Genomic DNA, 16,049 nt, shown 5'->3' with positions numbered 1-16,049 from the left:
CTGCATCTGGGGCATCCTCCTCTGCATCCAAATGGGGAAATCCTGTATGGGGGGCTTCAGGAAGGCATGTCGTATGTCACACAGTCCTCAGGGAAAGCGCAGGCTCTCCCAGCTTCTCAAATGCAAGAATTTAGCAACAGGCATAAGTAAGCAGAGCGAACATGCAAAAAGAGGTACCAAAATGCACCTATCTGTCTGTCCTTCCTCCTCCCAGCTTGGGCTGCCACTCTGCACCTGGCCTTTTTGCTTCTCTGCACTTCTCTTTTTGCTGATAAATTCAGACAACCCAGCCATCTACAAAATCCCCCTCTGCAAAGTCACCTACCCAGAAGCCAACCGGATCTACTACCTGATAACAAAGAGAAGAGCATCAGAGAGCAGGAGAGAAGAGCAGAAAAGAAAGGAGCAGAAACCCTCCGGCGACTCAAAAATAAGCACAGGAGGCACACCCCTGTGCACCCCAAAAAACCACCGCGCTTACTGATTTCACATGTCCACAAGCGTACAGTTTTGGGGTGTTTTTTCAGATGCTAGCCAAGCTCACTGCAGCCACAACCACCACCTTCATCAGCAGTCTGCAGGCTGGGGGTTCGGCATCCCACTCTCCGGAGGAAATACGGTTTGCCCTTGAGTTAAGCTTTCCAAAAAGTACTCAGGTAACAGAATAATGGCTGTCTTATCATTCCACATGCTGTTAACTTGAAAGTCACCTCTTATCAATAATAATTATAAGAATAGGCAGAAGAACATTAAAGCTGACGAGAGGCTGTGTTTAATTTCAGACATATAATTTAACAAAATAAATATGCTGCGAAGGCATTGGTATCTAATAATAATAAATAATGTAAGAACTATGTCAAGAACTGCACTTCAAATTAAGAACATGTATATTTGAAAGTGGAATAAACAGACTGATCTCTTCCTTTCTTGTGTCCCATCAATGTCTAACCCTCTTAATCCCTCTTAACAGCTACAACATACACAGGTAAATATTCTTACAGAGTGCACACTATTTTTGGTGCCATCTTCTGACTCCTTGTTAAGTGCCAAGACAATGAAGGTATGAAAGTATATGCTTTAATCAGACTAGAAAAATGACTAGCTAGCAATGATCAAACATTTTTCTTTTCTTTGCATAATTTTCTGTCTTACAAATAGAAGATCTCTGTCTCCTGCTGAATGCAGGATAGCAGATCTGAATCCATACACACATCCAGTGGGAAACAGGAGAACTTCATGTAGAGAACGAGACAAACATTTACTTCTGGTGTCAGTTACTGCAGTTCTTTCTCTCCCTTTCCTAGGGGAGCAGTTGCTTTGCATTAAACCATGAGCAATGAACAAGTCACAGGCTCCCCTTGGTGTTTGTTGTGTGTCAGGCTGGGATCTTCACATGCATCTTCTGTGTCTTGCCTGTCCCGGAGAAACCTTATGAGGCATCATCAGAGTAGTCATGGGAAGCTGAGGACCTTCTTGCTGATGTCCTCCCTGGGGACTGGTTTCTAACAGGCATAAGGTGAAAGGAGGACACTGCCACTTTATGCCTCCACCAAGTACGAACAACACGGAAGGGCCAATTGTCCTAGAGAGCACTTTTCCCGGGAACCGTTTCCAAAACCTCTGGAAAACCAGCCTGACAGAAAGACTTCCTCATTCTAAAGCCATTTCACATGATCAGTTTAAAATCATAGACCCAAAGGACTGCAAGATTTAAAATGCAAAGAGGCTGTGCAACCACAAACGTTCAGATTAGATGTTGTCCTTTCTACCTCTTGATGTCAGGCTGTTTTGCAGATTCATTTAAGGGTCTTTGAGGAGATAGGAGCCCAGTTCTAACCCAGCACTTGGACTCTTTTTTTAAAAAGGTGAGCCTAGGTGCTGCTTACGGGACTGTTTGTGCCTTTATAAGCGAAATACCAGCAGCACCAGCAACTGCCAGCCTCTCTAAACGTTCCCTAGAAGCAGCATTCAAGGTTGAAGTCAGCCTGGGAGACAAAAATTTGGTGCCATATAAGTATGTTCAGACCTTTCTAAAGGTTAGGCCATGCCAGGGACTCTGGTAAAATCTAGGTCCTACTTCCTCCCCTCTCTGGATGACAACAGATTGGAGATTCCATCTGACAGGACAGCCTCGCACATGTGGATAACCCCAAATTTCAGTAGCCAAGATAACCCTGTCATTGAAAATTTAGGAATCCAGAGAGCTTTTTAGCCATTAAAACCTGTTCCATCCCTCAGACTTGAACATCTGAGTTACAGCTCTGTTCCATTTTAGACCTCAGGCTAACCTCTGAACCTGACCTAACTAATGCTCTCCAGGAAAGCAACCAGGGAGCAAGCTGGCATTCCCACATGCCACAAGTCTTCTTGGAGATTTATAAAAGACCAAGAATCCCAGTAGTCTGCCTGACATGTTAGCCTTGAGACTTTTGTTGGCCCAGGACAAACAGAGCAAGAGATGAGAACTGCTAATTTAGGAGAAACAGATTGTTTGCAAAAAGCATTGCACAAAGGCGCTTAAGCCTTAAAGCTATCACAGAGGACTGCTGCAAATGGATCTGCAATCTCAGCCGGTGTTAAAGGATATTCGTAGGCTGCATGTGCAGCTGCCTATTCCTGCATGGTGACGACAGAAAAAGTAAAGACACCGTCAGAAAAGTTGTCAGCAGGCAGGGAAGAAAGCAGAGAGCTATAGGAGAAGAGGTTGCCAGGCTGCCCATGAGCCACGAGGCTAGCAAACCAATGCTAGTAAAAAAGCAGTCTTGTCGGGCAGCTATAGACTGCAAGGTTAGGGGCATCCCAATGTTACTGCTGCTGTAGAGAAACAAAGAAGGGCAGAATAACACACGAAGTGATACACAGCTGCCTGAACACCTTCCCTCCACAGTAGTCAATGAAATATAAAGCACATACAAGCTAGCAGGACCCTTTCATCTGCTCCACACAGTTTAATTTAGCTCATACACAATCCAGCATTAGAGAAAGATTTGAATAGTAGCAATGCAGAGTTAAAAAAATACTATTATAGAGTCAGCTAAAACAATGCAAGAACCATATTTTTTTAAGAAAAAACTCAACCGTAGTTAGTTATGCCAAGCATATTATTTGTTTTCTTAGAAATAAGAGTGAAGTCCAAGCACAATATAGCTATTGGAAATAATTTGTCATGTAAGAGCCACTGCAGACATTAATTCCTCAGCCACAAGCAAATCCATCCTGAAATCAATTAGTAAAGCAATTTCTAGAGTTGAAGCCATCCATAAAAAATAGGGTATAAACAGCTTTATTAAGTCTCTAGCTAATCAAAAGATTTGAGTAACTATAGCCAGTACTAATAATTCTTGAAAACAGCCAAGACAAATCAAGTGTCTCCTAGAAAGGAGCAGTAGACAAAAAAAGCACTAACTGAAGTTAACAATGGTAGTCCCAATAGCCTGCTGCCGACTGAGTTCTATAGAAAATTTTCATTAAGAGAAAGAAAATGTACAGTTTTCAATTGGACTAATAATTTTTAAACAGTTCCCAGAGATCTAACATAAATAAAAGAAAAGCCTAAATTCCAAATCCTCTTCTATACATAGAGCAGTCACTCCACCCAGCTCACCTCCACAGAAAATGAAATAAATATTCCCATACAAATCAATGCCTGGCTTAGCAGTTGCATATATAAAAAAAACCTCCTGAAAATTTGCCTCCAAAATCTGAACAGCACTGGCAAATGCGATCAGACTAAGAAACACGAAGGAATTGCAAGAGGCCTCTCCAGTGCACAGAGAAAAAAAACCCAAAAACCAAACTTTGCTTTGAGAGGATGTTCTCAGCTCTTCTCACATAGACATAGGTGCTTCTGTTGATAAGATCAGTCACAGAACCTCTAACGGAAAAAGCTGAACCAAGTGCTTCAGATGTCCTGGCTCAGGTATTGATGACCTGCCGGAGTGTGTCCAGAGAAGGGCAACAAAGCTGGTAACGGGACTGGAGCACAAGTCTTTTGAGGACCAGCTGAGGGAACTGGGGTTGTTTAGCCTGGAGAAGAGGAGGCTGAGGGGAGACCTTATCGCTCTCTACAACTACCTGAAAGGAGGTTGCAGCCAGGTGGGGGTCGATCTCTTCTCCCAAGTAACTAGCGAAAGGACAAGAGGAAATGGTCTCAAGTTGCATCAGGGGAGGTTTAGATTGGATATTAGGAAAAAGTTCTCCACTGAAAGAGTGGTCAGGCATTGGAACAGGCTGCCCAGAGAGGTGGTGGAGTCCCCATCCCTGGAGGTGTTCAAAAAACGTGTAGACATGGCACTTAGGGACATCGTTTAGTAGACATGGTGGTGTTGGGTTGACGGTTGGACTCGATGATCTTAGAGGGCTTTTCCAGCCTTAGAGATTCTATGATTCTATGACTCCAGAATGGCTTACCTGTTAATCGCTCTCCATGAACAATTAGCAAAGCTGCACTCAGGAATGTGGAGGGGAGAGATTTGCCTTCTCAGCGGACCTTATTTGTAGCAGAGGTCAGAGCCATGCTGCCATCCACACTGGAGCATCCTAGTTGCTGGTGCATAATGTTTACCACCTAATTCCTTCTTCTGATGACCTTTATTGAAACCAAACCACCCCCTCACATACTACTGGGGTCCAGAGCAGACAGAAACAGCAGTACAGAGGGTGGTCACCATAGGAGGTGGTGACACCTCTCATCCCAGGGAGGACATCCAAAGCTGTAGGGTTGGAAAACCTGCTACTGTGCTTTCGAACGGCTGCAGCGCTGTATGGAAAGCAAGAGCCAGGCAAAACACAATAGGTTAAAATGTGCTACCAAGCAGGTTTGTTTGCTTGCTTCCACTCTCAAACTGCCAGATCTACTCTGCAGCAGAGCCTGGACTTTTCTGTCCCTGCTCCATTCAATGCTGCTGTGAGCTTAAAATAAGTATTGTCATTTTTTCAACCCCTCTGCAATGTTGACACCTCTTCTTCCCATACCTGCAACTGCAGACTGGTGTCTCTGTACAAACAGGGGTGTGAAGTTGTCAGAGAGGGAGGGCAAATGTCCCCCTCCCAACTCCTAGGCAGCCTGTGCATGGAGCCAGCCAGCAACCTGGCAGGCACCAGTAAATATTGGGAAGGGCTTTATGCTCCAGAGGGGAACTCCAGCAACATGGGGCCTCACCACAAGCTGAAAAACCCAAAAGTTTACAACATGTCCAAATAAGATAAGCCCCTAAAATTTCCAGCTGCTGGAAATTTGCTCTGTGCTTTGTCCGTGCCAGATATCTCTGGTCTCCAATGACAGATGCATTCCCCAGCACTGCAGACTGACTCATTTTTTTGTAGATCACGTTTGCCAGGGCTACAGAAATACCACCACTCTGAGGGTGAGATCTGTTTGCCAAACACTGTCCCCTCACTCCCACTTCAACTGAAAGAGTGTGTTTTAATTTGGAAGATGGAAGGAGTTCAAACAGGAAACAAACCCTTGATTGCAGTTGATTTTACAGTTCTCATGGGGTCTTTTACAAACTCCTGCAGCTGTTACCACAGCTGGAATTCACACATCCCAGTGGCAGGATGAGAAGACCAGAGATAGGTCTGTGGGAAGCAAAGGTTTCTTACACCATGTTTTCCCTGGGAATGAGTTCAGGCACCTCTGACTACAGCTCAGCAGCTCCTGAGCACACTCAGTTACCTTGGTGCATTTAGTAGCTTAAGCTGTCATGGAACTGCATCCTCACATCCTTCTCCAGGGACAGCCCTTTGCATAGAGAGTTGAGGTAAACCTAAATCCATGCTCCCAAAATGTGCAGCTTCACTCAGCACAGCAGTGCTGAAGGACCAAATACATGCAGGAGCCCTTCCAAAAACATCCAACTGCCTCACCCACCCAAAAGGCACAGGGGTGCTTAGCAAATCTCAGCACCTGCAAATCAAATTGTGCTGTGCACTGAACTGCAAAAGGCAAAGACAAAGAGAAAGACACTTCCCTGACCTGTGCAACTAGGATGATCCAGTCTTTTTACCTTCGCTCCAGGGTACCCCAGCTTGTACCTGACCCTGCTTCTCCACACTTCCCTTGTTTCAACTAAGTGCTGACAGCTCTGTTGCTCTGTCATCCACAAATCTCCACTCTGCAAAAGCACTCAGCCAGAAGCCAGGCAGCAACTTCCTGGCTGTGGAGAAAACCAGAAGGGCAAAGATGATGACAAACTATCAGCCAGCAATGGTTTCTTACTGTAGCTGAGTGAGTTTATTTCACTTGTGTAAATTAAATGCTGTTTAGGGCATTTTCCATTCCCAGAAATTGAGTTGTCTAACAGATAAGACTCTTTTTTTTCTTTTGTCCACTACAAAATGTGCATCTTTACTGCAAATGGATTTATGTCTGCTTGTGTATGTGCATAAAAATACTGCTCTGTAATACTGCTTACAAAATCCCATAAGCATCTACAGCTAGTGTAATGCTACCTCTATTTACTGCACTGATTGTTAATTTTCAGTTGTTCCTACTGCCTGCTGGTTCATTTCTGGATGCTACCAGTCCTTTTTCTCTTGTTGATCAGAGCTGCAACCCATGCTATGTACAGCACCTTCCACTTCTATTAAGAGCTACTTGGCAAGAAAATAGTAATCACTGGGATTTATATGCTGAAAGAGTTTGTTGTTGGAACTATAGAATTCTCCTCTTTGCTAAGGCCAAATACATTCGTCTCCTACAACATATAGGTTTGTGAGAACGGATAATTTCCTTGAAAGCAGGCATGCCCTGGGTAAGACTCATGCCCCCACCACCAGGGCAAAGGAAGAAAAAAGGCTGTGAAACTCTACTAAGCTGAGATCAGATGCAGGGAAGTTAAGTGAGCTGACTCTGAAATTGCAGACATGCATGAAGCAGCAGAAAAACACCTTGCCTTGGTGATAAAAATGAGGCAAGTTTGGCCAGCTTTGTCGTTCTTATGGGGATCCTGCTATCTTGAGGTAGGTACAGAAAATGAGCTTTGAGCTTTGCCGTGGAGCCAGGAGAACAGAAGAGGGGTTTAAAGAGCAAATTAAAATTTTTTGAGTTGCAGTTTCCTCTCTGGACCTGAAATACAGTGATGCAGTTAACCTCAGGCTTGCAAAATGCTCTAGTATTTCAGGATGTTTTAATATAGCTGATCCAGTCTACAATGCTGCAGAAGACGAGAAAGACAAACAGACTTGATGTTCAGACTCATGGCTTGAAGTTGGGAGCTTTGCTCACCACCAACAAACAGGATCACACTAAAAGCCGGGCAGAACTGATACCCCCTCCTCCAGAACAGATGCACACAACAGGAAGAGAGGAGAGGATCTGAAGATGTCTGAGGCTGAAGACAACCATATGAAGCCAGTGTCTTCCAGCCAAAGTGTACATTATCTTGGGAGCCAGTTGGCCACAGTAAGTAATTGGAGCTAGGATCACAATGGTGAAAAGAACAATTTCCAGTGGAGGTCCCATAGGTGCTTGCAACTCAATCTCATTTCCACAGACATTCAGGCCAGCCAAGAGACATGACTACTGTTGATAAGAAAAGTGACAGTGCAGCCTGGAAAAAGGGCAGGGAACACAAATTCAAACAAGGGGACCTAGCCAGATGAATGCACTTAGCTTTTCTTTGACCTGTATTTCATTGCTTTTCATGAGCAATATGACTACCTGGCCTTTCTTGGGGCCTCAGAGACATTTCCTGCGCTGGACACCATGACCACCTCTACACCTATGAATGGAATGGTGCCAGGTGGCAAGTCATCATCATGGTGAACCACCAGCACAGTCCTTGGCATACGTTGCCTTGGCCAACTAGCTCACTTCCAAGCATTTCTTCATTCCCTCTAGCAGCAACATTTTAAACAAATATCTTTAAAAATCTGCAGCTGAAAGAAATGAGGTTTTTGCTGCCCAACACTTCGGTACTCAGAGCATCAGCCTACAAAAAGAGAGTCTGAACCTCTGTCTAAACTTGGCACCTAATTTCCATGACAGCATAGAGCTTTTTTTACACCCTACTCTAGCCATAAACCATTTACAACCCACTCTTCACAAATTCCTGCCCCACTCCTATCCCAGTGGGTTTCCAGACAGCAGTTTTGCATTCAGCTGCATGAACTGAGAAGATGAGTCCTGGGAGTAGGTCAGGCTGGATGGAAAGGAGAGTGGGTCTCCAGAGCAGGTGGGCAAGGAAGGTGACACGTGTACATTAGGGGAACCATTTATTTTGGAAGCATACAGCAGCAGCAGTATCTGGAGCCTTACACAAGCTCAGAACACAGGGAGTTTTGGCTGTGCCAGGGCCAGGGAACTGCTGTTTATGCGCCCTCTGAAAATAGGCATCTGAATATCTGCTCTGATTTCTGTAACTGCACATTTGCCTGTTCCGGACATGTACCACGAGAGGGAGCTGGACACCAGAGCTGGACAGCCATCCTCATAGCCACTAGCTAGAGGAAATGCCATCCACTTGTCACACAGAGGAATGACAAATAGCAGCTTTCTCTAGAGAATTTTTACGGGCCAAAATGAAGGGATAGAAGCTTCCCAAAACTGCTTCCCTCAGCAAACAAGTGCAAAATTGTGACAGACCCCTGGGTGCTCTGTGCTGAAACGGATTTTTCTACTCCGTTTGCTCATAAAAACAAGATGATGAAAAGCAATGTGGCCACAGATGCCAAGGGGCACAGACTTGCAGATGTTGCTCCTCCAGGCACCCTCCCTTTGGGACAGCTCAGTCCTTACCTGGCCAGAGGAGCTGCCTCCTCAGCACATGGTCTGAGCATCATTCTCCCTCGATATACCATGTGGTAATCTCCCCCTCCTGCCATACCACCATTTCCATTGATGCCTCTCCACACCTCTCCAGGGGAACCACAGGCTGGGAAAAATTCTGGAAGTGAAATGGTGGATTCAGTCATAGTCAGCCTTACAGCAGGAGGCTAGACCAAGTGACAGAGGTCCCTTACCCTACAGTTCTAAGTCACTGGAGAAGTTTTGGAGCATCATTTGGTTCTGACACTGTCTTCCATAACATCCTCATAGACAAGTTAATGAGGTATGGGCTAGATAGGTGGACAGTGAGGTGGATTGAAAACCAGCTGAATGGAAGGGCCCAGAGGGTTGCAATCAGTGGCACAAAGTCCAGTTAGAGGTCAGTCACCAGTGGTATAACTCAGGGGTAATATATACTGGGACCAAAACTGTTTAACATCTTAATTAATGACCTAGGTGATGAGGTAGAGTGCACCCTCATCAAATTTGGGGAAGATACAAAACTGGGAGGAGTGGTTGATATGCCAGACGGTCATGCTGCCATCCATAGAGTGCTCAATAGGCTGGAAAAGTGGGCTGACAAGAACCTCATGAAGTTCAACAAGGAGAAATGCAAAGTCCTACACTTGGGAGGAACAATTCCATGCACCAGTAAATGCTGGGGGCCACTGAGCTGGAAAGTAGTTTGGCAGAAAAGGCCCTGGGGGTTCTGGTGGACACAAAGTTGACCACGATCCAGCAATGTGCATTTGCAGTGAAGAAAGCCAACAGCCTCCTGGGCTGCATTAGGAGGAACATTGCCAGCAGGTTGAGGGAGGTGATCCTTTATTTCCGTCCCTTTTACTATGCACTGGTAAGAGTCTTTCCTGGCAGAACTGACGAGTTTCCCATAGCTGGCTGCACCTATGATCCAGTGAACCTGTCACATGGCAGTGGAGAACATCACTCCAGTTCACAGAGCAGGTTGCTGCCAGGGACCTCATTCCCACGTAGGCATCAGCAGACTGTGAGCCTGTTACTTATTAACCAGCTCTTTGATAATCTAAACAAAGCATCGCTCCAAGACATCCATCACAGACTTGCAATCCGGTGGCTTTTTTGTGAATCCTCTCCAACTGGTCAACAACCTCTTTAAAGCACCAGAATTGGATAGGGTGGTCCTGAATCGGGTTCCCTAGAGGAAAGATCCATCCCACCACTCCACAGATGGAAGCAGCACAGCCCGACAGTGAATCCTTCCTGCCCCTTGCACTGCATCCCTTTCACAGAGAGCGGAAAAGACGCTGTTTTAAATGACTTGAGGCCAGGCCTAAGCATCTCTGAAACATGAGAGATGTGAAGCCTAAACCCTAATCTAATCTGATTAGATTCCCTATGAGAATTTCCCATCCAAATTACCCAATGCATTTCTCTTCGTTTGAGATGCAAGCATTCATTTTACCAGTGACAAAGCAAAGGGAGCCCAAGAAGAAATCAACAGTAAAGGTAAAAAAATTTACTGCGCTGGAATTAGGCAGCTTCCCCTGCAATATTTCATGTAATGTGTACTACTGGGTGCAAAGTCAGTGGACAGCAGTGTATGGCTCACTCACAACGGCTGGTACCTGTTCGATTCAAGGAAGCCTTGCTCATGCAGCAATGCTAAGCTGACAACTGCTATCAGATACCCTGCTCTTGGGGGTGGGAGGGGGAAATCCAGTCTCCTGTTAAAAACATCTCCAGCAAAAGAGAGGCACCCTGGGAATGAACACAGTGAGAATAACATCACTCGAGTTCACCTAGATGCTGAGCCTGTTTCCACAGGGCTGGAGGATGCAAAGCCATAAGGCTACATGGGGTCTGGTTCAACAACAAACCATTCACTCCAGCACTCGGGTGAGGTTGCAGGGTTGCTTCTCTAAACCATCACTCTAAAAAGGTCCTAAAGTGAATTAAACCATGTGTAACATTACCCTAAAAGTTTCCTTAAGTTCGTTAGCTTTTTCTCTGCCCTTTCTCCTATAATTCACCCTCTGAAAACTTCCCCCTCCTGCTTTTCACAGCAATTTCACAGCCTTATAAACCTCTCAAATATGCCACACTTCTGATACTCCAGATTCCTCCAGCAAGTCAGGGAGGCTAGGTAAAAAAAGAAGAAGGAAAAATACCCCTTGAATTTCTCAAATAACTGATGAAAAGGAAAGTCACCAGGTCCTTCACTCCAGTGTGTTAACAGAATAGTGCCTCCAAAAATTACCCAGAAAAAGGAAAACTCAACAGATTGCTGAATGGAACACTCTGCTATGCACACTCCCAGCTTAGTGTTTCGAGAGGAAAGGATGCTAAGCTGTGTTGGATAAGGAGGATAATGCTGGAGAGGTCGAGCTCAGGTATATTAAGAGTCTGCTTTGAAGCCTTGACACTTTTTAAATGGTGGAGGAGGAGAAAGGACAGAGTTAAAGAAGAGTTAGTTAAAAAACAAAACAAAAAAAAAGCAGCAGGGAAGAGGACATTTGGAGAGGCTGTTGGCAAGAGACCAAGGACAGAGCAAGAGGAAAGGTGGAGAATTTAAGTGGGAGCCTTCTTTCTTAACATTTGCTTGTAGCTCACCAAGTGGGAGGAGAAACAAACTAATTAGTAATATCAGGACAGGAGCCATGCTAGCCTATATAAGCTGGTGGGACATTTTCTTTTTCCCACTCTCTTAGCCCTGCTTTCCTTCTGTCCCAGCCAGCAAAGCAACAGCTACCCCTGAACTCATCAGAGAGGTAAGAGTACTTTCTTCACTCCTTTTCATGCACAGCAGTAAACGTGCACCCTGTTACTGACTTACTGACTTACCTGGATCCTTCTTCTCCGCCAAAACACCTAACAAACAGCATTCGAACAGTCCTTCTGAGTGAGAGCAGCAAAGGCTCAAGAGGAACACAGAGGTTAGGGAATGTCACAAAAATTTCAATTATTGAGAATTTTCTAGCAGGGTGAGCATTTATTAGTACTGCTTAGCCCAGTTGGCTGAACCTTTGAGGGAAAAAAAGGGGGAAAAAACCCCGACAAAAACCAACAGGAACTCTTTAACATCTCCTTTTACTGCCTTTCTATTCTGCAAAATGAAAAATGTCTAGATAGTAATAATATACAGTTAATGTGATAGTATCTCTGGATTTCTCTCTCCCCAAGAGACACACCTCTGAAAATTGAATTGCGAATGGGCTTAATGAATATTTGAATCTGAGGGATAAGCTTGATTTTGAACTAATGCTTTAAAATGTATCTTCCATGGGAAAACCTGAACTTGTTTTTCACTGAGGGTCAAGTGCATTATCATCTGTTTTGGGGAGTGTGCTCGTGCATGCGTGTGTTCCTATACATAAGACAACACTATACTTGTCCAGCTTTACTAAACCCCTGGTAACATTATGCAGGGTGTGCTGGAATCAGAGCTGCTGAGAATCTGGCCCTTTCCTCCTATTGTACTTGGATGCAGGAATTCCTCTAAAAACATGCTGCACACAGAGCTGGCTGCCGCATGGTTCACAGCAACAATTCAGAGAATGCAAGGTACAATGGCTGTAATTGTGCGGTAGCAGTTCCTTGGACAAACAAGTAACACACGGTAATTTAAATCCTCTTGATTTACAGAGTAACTTGAATTTTGTCAGGGAGAGAGGAATATTCCAGAAAGAAGAAAAAGTACTAGATAATTTTGCTGCATTTTCAGAGATCAAAACCCAAAGCTTAGCAACACAGGCGCCAGCTTAGAAATAACTATTACCTGGGAGTATTAAAACAATTAGCCAAATAAAAGCCTCTGTTCCTTTCCCAGCTGCAAACACAGCACCACTCTTACCACGCATAACACATAATGAATGTGTGACTGGGCTTGTCCCAATTTCAGCACGTGAATAAAAAAGTATTTGCAGGCCAGATGTTGCAGGAGTGCAGCACCAGCACGGAGTCTGCTTTGCTACAGCTTTAACGAGGCATTACTGAGATGCCATAGGTATCTGTTGAAGAAGTGTACACAAGAGAAAGAGAAATCGATTTAGGTAGACATGAAGTTGCATAATATCACTACATTGGTACAGGACATTTATTAACTCTGAAAAGATTATTAAAAAAACAATAGATTAGCTTCTTGGCCCTGTGATGATTTCATTTTCATGCAAGAGAAACATCTTTTTTATATATTTTCTATTCTCACAAGTTCCATTTCATAGCTGATATAAAAGTATTTAGATACTTCTAGCTGTAAAACTTTACTCTTGCTTACATGATCATTCTTAGCAAGGATGGCAGAGAGATATTATCCAACAGCAAAAAAGGGGAGGCAGCAAACATCTGGAATCACTGGGGAAAAGCAGCAGTGCCCCAAATCTAGCTCTCACTTTCCACAGTATCTCATGGGAAAATAGTTTTAAACAGTTCCTCTGCACTTGCAGCACAGTACAAATCAGTCCTTGCACCACAGAGATGAAAACCACATTCAGACTCTCTCTGCCTGGGTCCTGCTGTTGCTCCTGTATCGCACCGGTTACACACCAGCATCGGGAGCCCACACTGCATTTCCTACCAAACGCCTGTCTGGAGCACCTCCACAGAGCGTACATGAGATCAGGCAGTGCACTAAAGCTGTGTGTCTGAGAGCAGGACTTACAGTCTTTACTTAAGAATCTGAGATCAAAAAACATTTTCCCAGACTAATAGAAATAAGGAATGATTTTTTTTTTTTAATCCTGCCCCCCTGCAGAAACCAAGCAGTCTGTTCCAGCAGAACAGTCCTTTCATAATTATTTCCATTTCCCTCCTTCATGCACTAAGAAAAAAAGCCCACTTTGACTGAAAACCACATGTTGACTTAACTTCAATGGGAGGTCTTCAAAAGACCTGCTGTAGGTTAGCCCCATGCAATCCCCCATGCACACTTTGGATTGAATTACAATTCAATCATCATTGTTTTAAAGTTCTCTGAGCATCTCCATTATTCTGGGATAAGACACTGTTTGTCTTCTGTCCTTTCTTAAATAGCTGCTGTCACCTACTCCATACACCAAGGTAATCCGTTAGCAGATCTTTAATCTGAGCATACATGGCAGCTACTGCTTCTTACAATGTCAAAAATTATTAAAAATGCCCAAAAAAACTGGGAAGCTGGTTCTGGCTTCCAAGAGGTTCACTACTTCTTTATACTTTCTTTGGACAACTAAGTAGAAGTAGTGCAAGTCCTCCACGCTCTGCATTCCTGGACAGATGGGACAAGCCCCAGGGCTGCGGTGATAGCCAAACCACCGCACACAGGAGGCAGCCCTCACGCAGTGCCTGGGATGTGATTTCGGGAGGTAGTGAAGCCAGTGGCGCTGGATCTGGGTCTTTACAGTGTGATGAAGACCCCACCTGAAACCAAGGGTGCTCTTAGCTTACCCATTACATACCAGGCTGCTCTGCAGGTGATGGCAGGGGGCGGGGAGGGTGTTGTAATTATTTCCTTCTCCCTTAGCATATATGAGCTGATAGGAAAGATGAACAAAAGTTCATGTGATTGCTCTAGAAATGCATGTGAGTTTGACCAGTGCTGCTGGCCAGAAAGTACCCATGATCACCCCCTAATCGCTGCAATTTTGGGTATTCTGGAAGAACAGGTATGCAGGGCATTGATGCAGCCTTCACTGGGGGTGAAGTTCAAGCCAGGTTGGTGGAAGTGACTCACATGGCCACCTGGTCTCTTCTCCATGCCAAGTGCATCGAGCTGACTTCATTTCTGCCCATGGAAACTCAGAGCAAAGGAGTACTCCAGTCTCAGACTTGCACCGTGCCGTACTGCCTTACCCAGCTGCCGTGCCAGCAGCACAGCCCGTGCACTGCCGAGAAGCCTCGACAGCAGATAAATGGCTTCACATCTCACTGGGGCTTAGAGAATGTAATTATTATATGTCCCAGGGTAAAAAATACCTTGCACGAGAAAGAAATGAAACTCCATTCAGGTACTCAGCACAGGAGAAGTTCTTTCCCGTTCATTCTGGTCCGGATTCAGCAAAGCACTGAATTCACATTGCTTCGCTGGGAAGTGAAGTATGCACTTAAGTGCCTTCCTAGGGCAAAGCAACAAAAAGTTTTGATGAATTAGGGCTTCCAATTTGAGCTGTTTTCCTCTCCACCATATGAGTGGGCCAGACAGTGACTCCGACACTTCACGTGCACATTACATGCCACACTGCAGAACGTCTTCAAACTCCTGCAGTGCAAACAGCTCCTCACTCAGCATGCAAGGAAACAAATTGGGCATGCTAGCACAGGATATACAACATCACCCTGCAAATGCAAGTCCAACAGCCCTTGACTTTATGGATTAGCAACAGAGAAAGGCTAAGATACATAAAGAGGGAGATTCTTTAAATTGAAAATGTAAATGCACTCTCACCAAATGAAGAGCATTTATCTTGGCTGGAAATTTTGATTTAACTGAAAGTGCATCCAATTCACTTATTCCATTATTTCAGAATAAAATATGAGAAAAGTGAAGGTTAATGAATCAAGGTAATGAATTATAACTGAGCCAGGAAAAAGCCTTCCAGCACCGAGACACCATCCCTAGCAACACTCTCATCCTTTTCTTTTCTTCCTCCTCTAGTTAAGCTCCTTGCCTTTGTGTCCTACACAAAGTCAAATTCAACACTCTTCTATGTGCTGGTCCTGTCTTCAGCCTCTTTCATGTGGAACCTATCCTTGCATTAGCTGGGCCCTTCCAGAAGGCAGAAAACGTCTGCTCATTATTTGTGCAAACATTTACTACTTCTCAAAATGTCACCGTCAGCCTTCCAATAACATACAGTAAGAAACTGCCCAGGATGTACATCAACCAGCCATTCCCCTACAGACTCAGAGCTGCTTAACCACATGTCTGTGAGTGTCATGCCCAGGGGTGAGGCTGCTTCAGCTCAAGTACTCAGCACCTGTAGTTCTGATCTATGGATTCTCTTCCCCAGCTGCCAAGAAGGCTTTTACTGAAGTTGCAAGTGAATCAAGGAGTAGCTCCAATAATTACGTGCTTGTATCATCCTATTTAGACTATTAACTCACAACCTAAATTTTTCACTTCTTGCACAAGCTGCTGCTCACCAGTGAGACCTGAACCAGCACTGGTTCTGTATTCACTCAACAACGTACCTTGTCTGGTATTTTCTTTGTCTTGACAATTACCAAGAATTAGTCCTACTCTTCAGGAAACTGAATACACTCCAGGGAAAGCTTTGGCTGGTTTAAATTTGCTGACTTCCTATTGAGAATAGGCCCTTAAACATAT

General features: G+C 44.5%; 1 protein-coding gene across 1 annotated transcript in view; it reads left to right on the top strand.

Annotated features, from left to right (window-relative positions):
• The window catches only part of LOC129199313 (urea transporter 2-like), a 332,764-nt gene that overhangs the window by 308,225 nt on the left and 8,490 nt on the right, over positions 1-16,049 (top strand). The window contains exons 12-15 of the mRNA XM_054809615.1: positions 215-475; positions 971-1,060; positions 1,866-2,014; positions 15,450-15,577. Coding sequence (XP_054665590.1) covers positions 215-475; positions 971-1,060; positions 1,866-2,014; positions 15,450-15,577 — 628 coding nt within the window. The remainder of the gene's footprint in view (positions 1-214; positions 476-970; positions 1,061-1,865; positions 2,015-15,449; positions 15,578-16,049) is intronic.

This window comes from Grus americana, chromosome Z (genome assembly GCF_028858705.1).
Source record: "Grus americana isolate bGruAme1 chromosome Z, bGruAme1.mat, whole genome shotgun sequence".
NCBI classification, from domain to species: Eukaryota; Metazoa; Chordata; class Aves; order Gruiformes; family Gruidae; genus Grus; species Grus americana.
The sequence above is the reverse complement of the archived record's forward strand: the minus strand, read 5'-3'. Positions and strand labels throughout refer to the sequence as shown.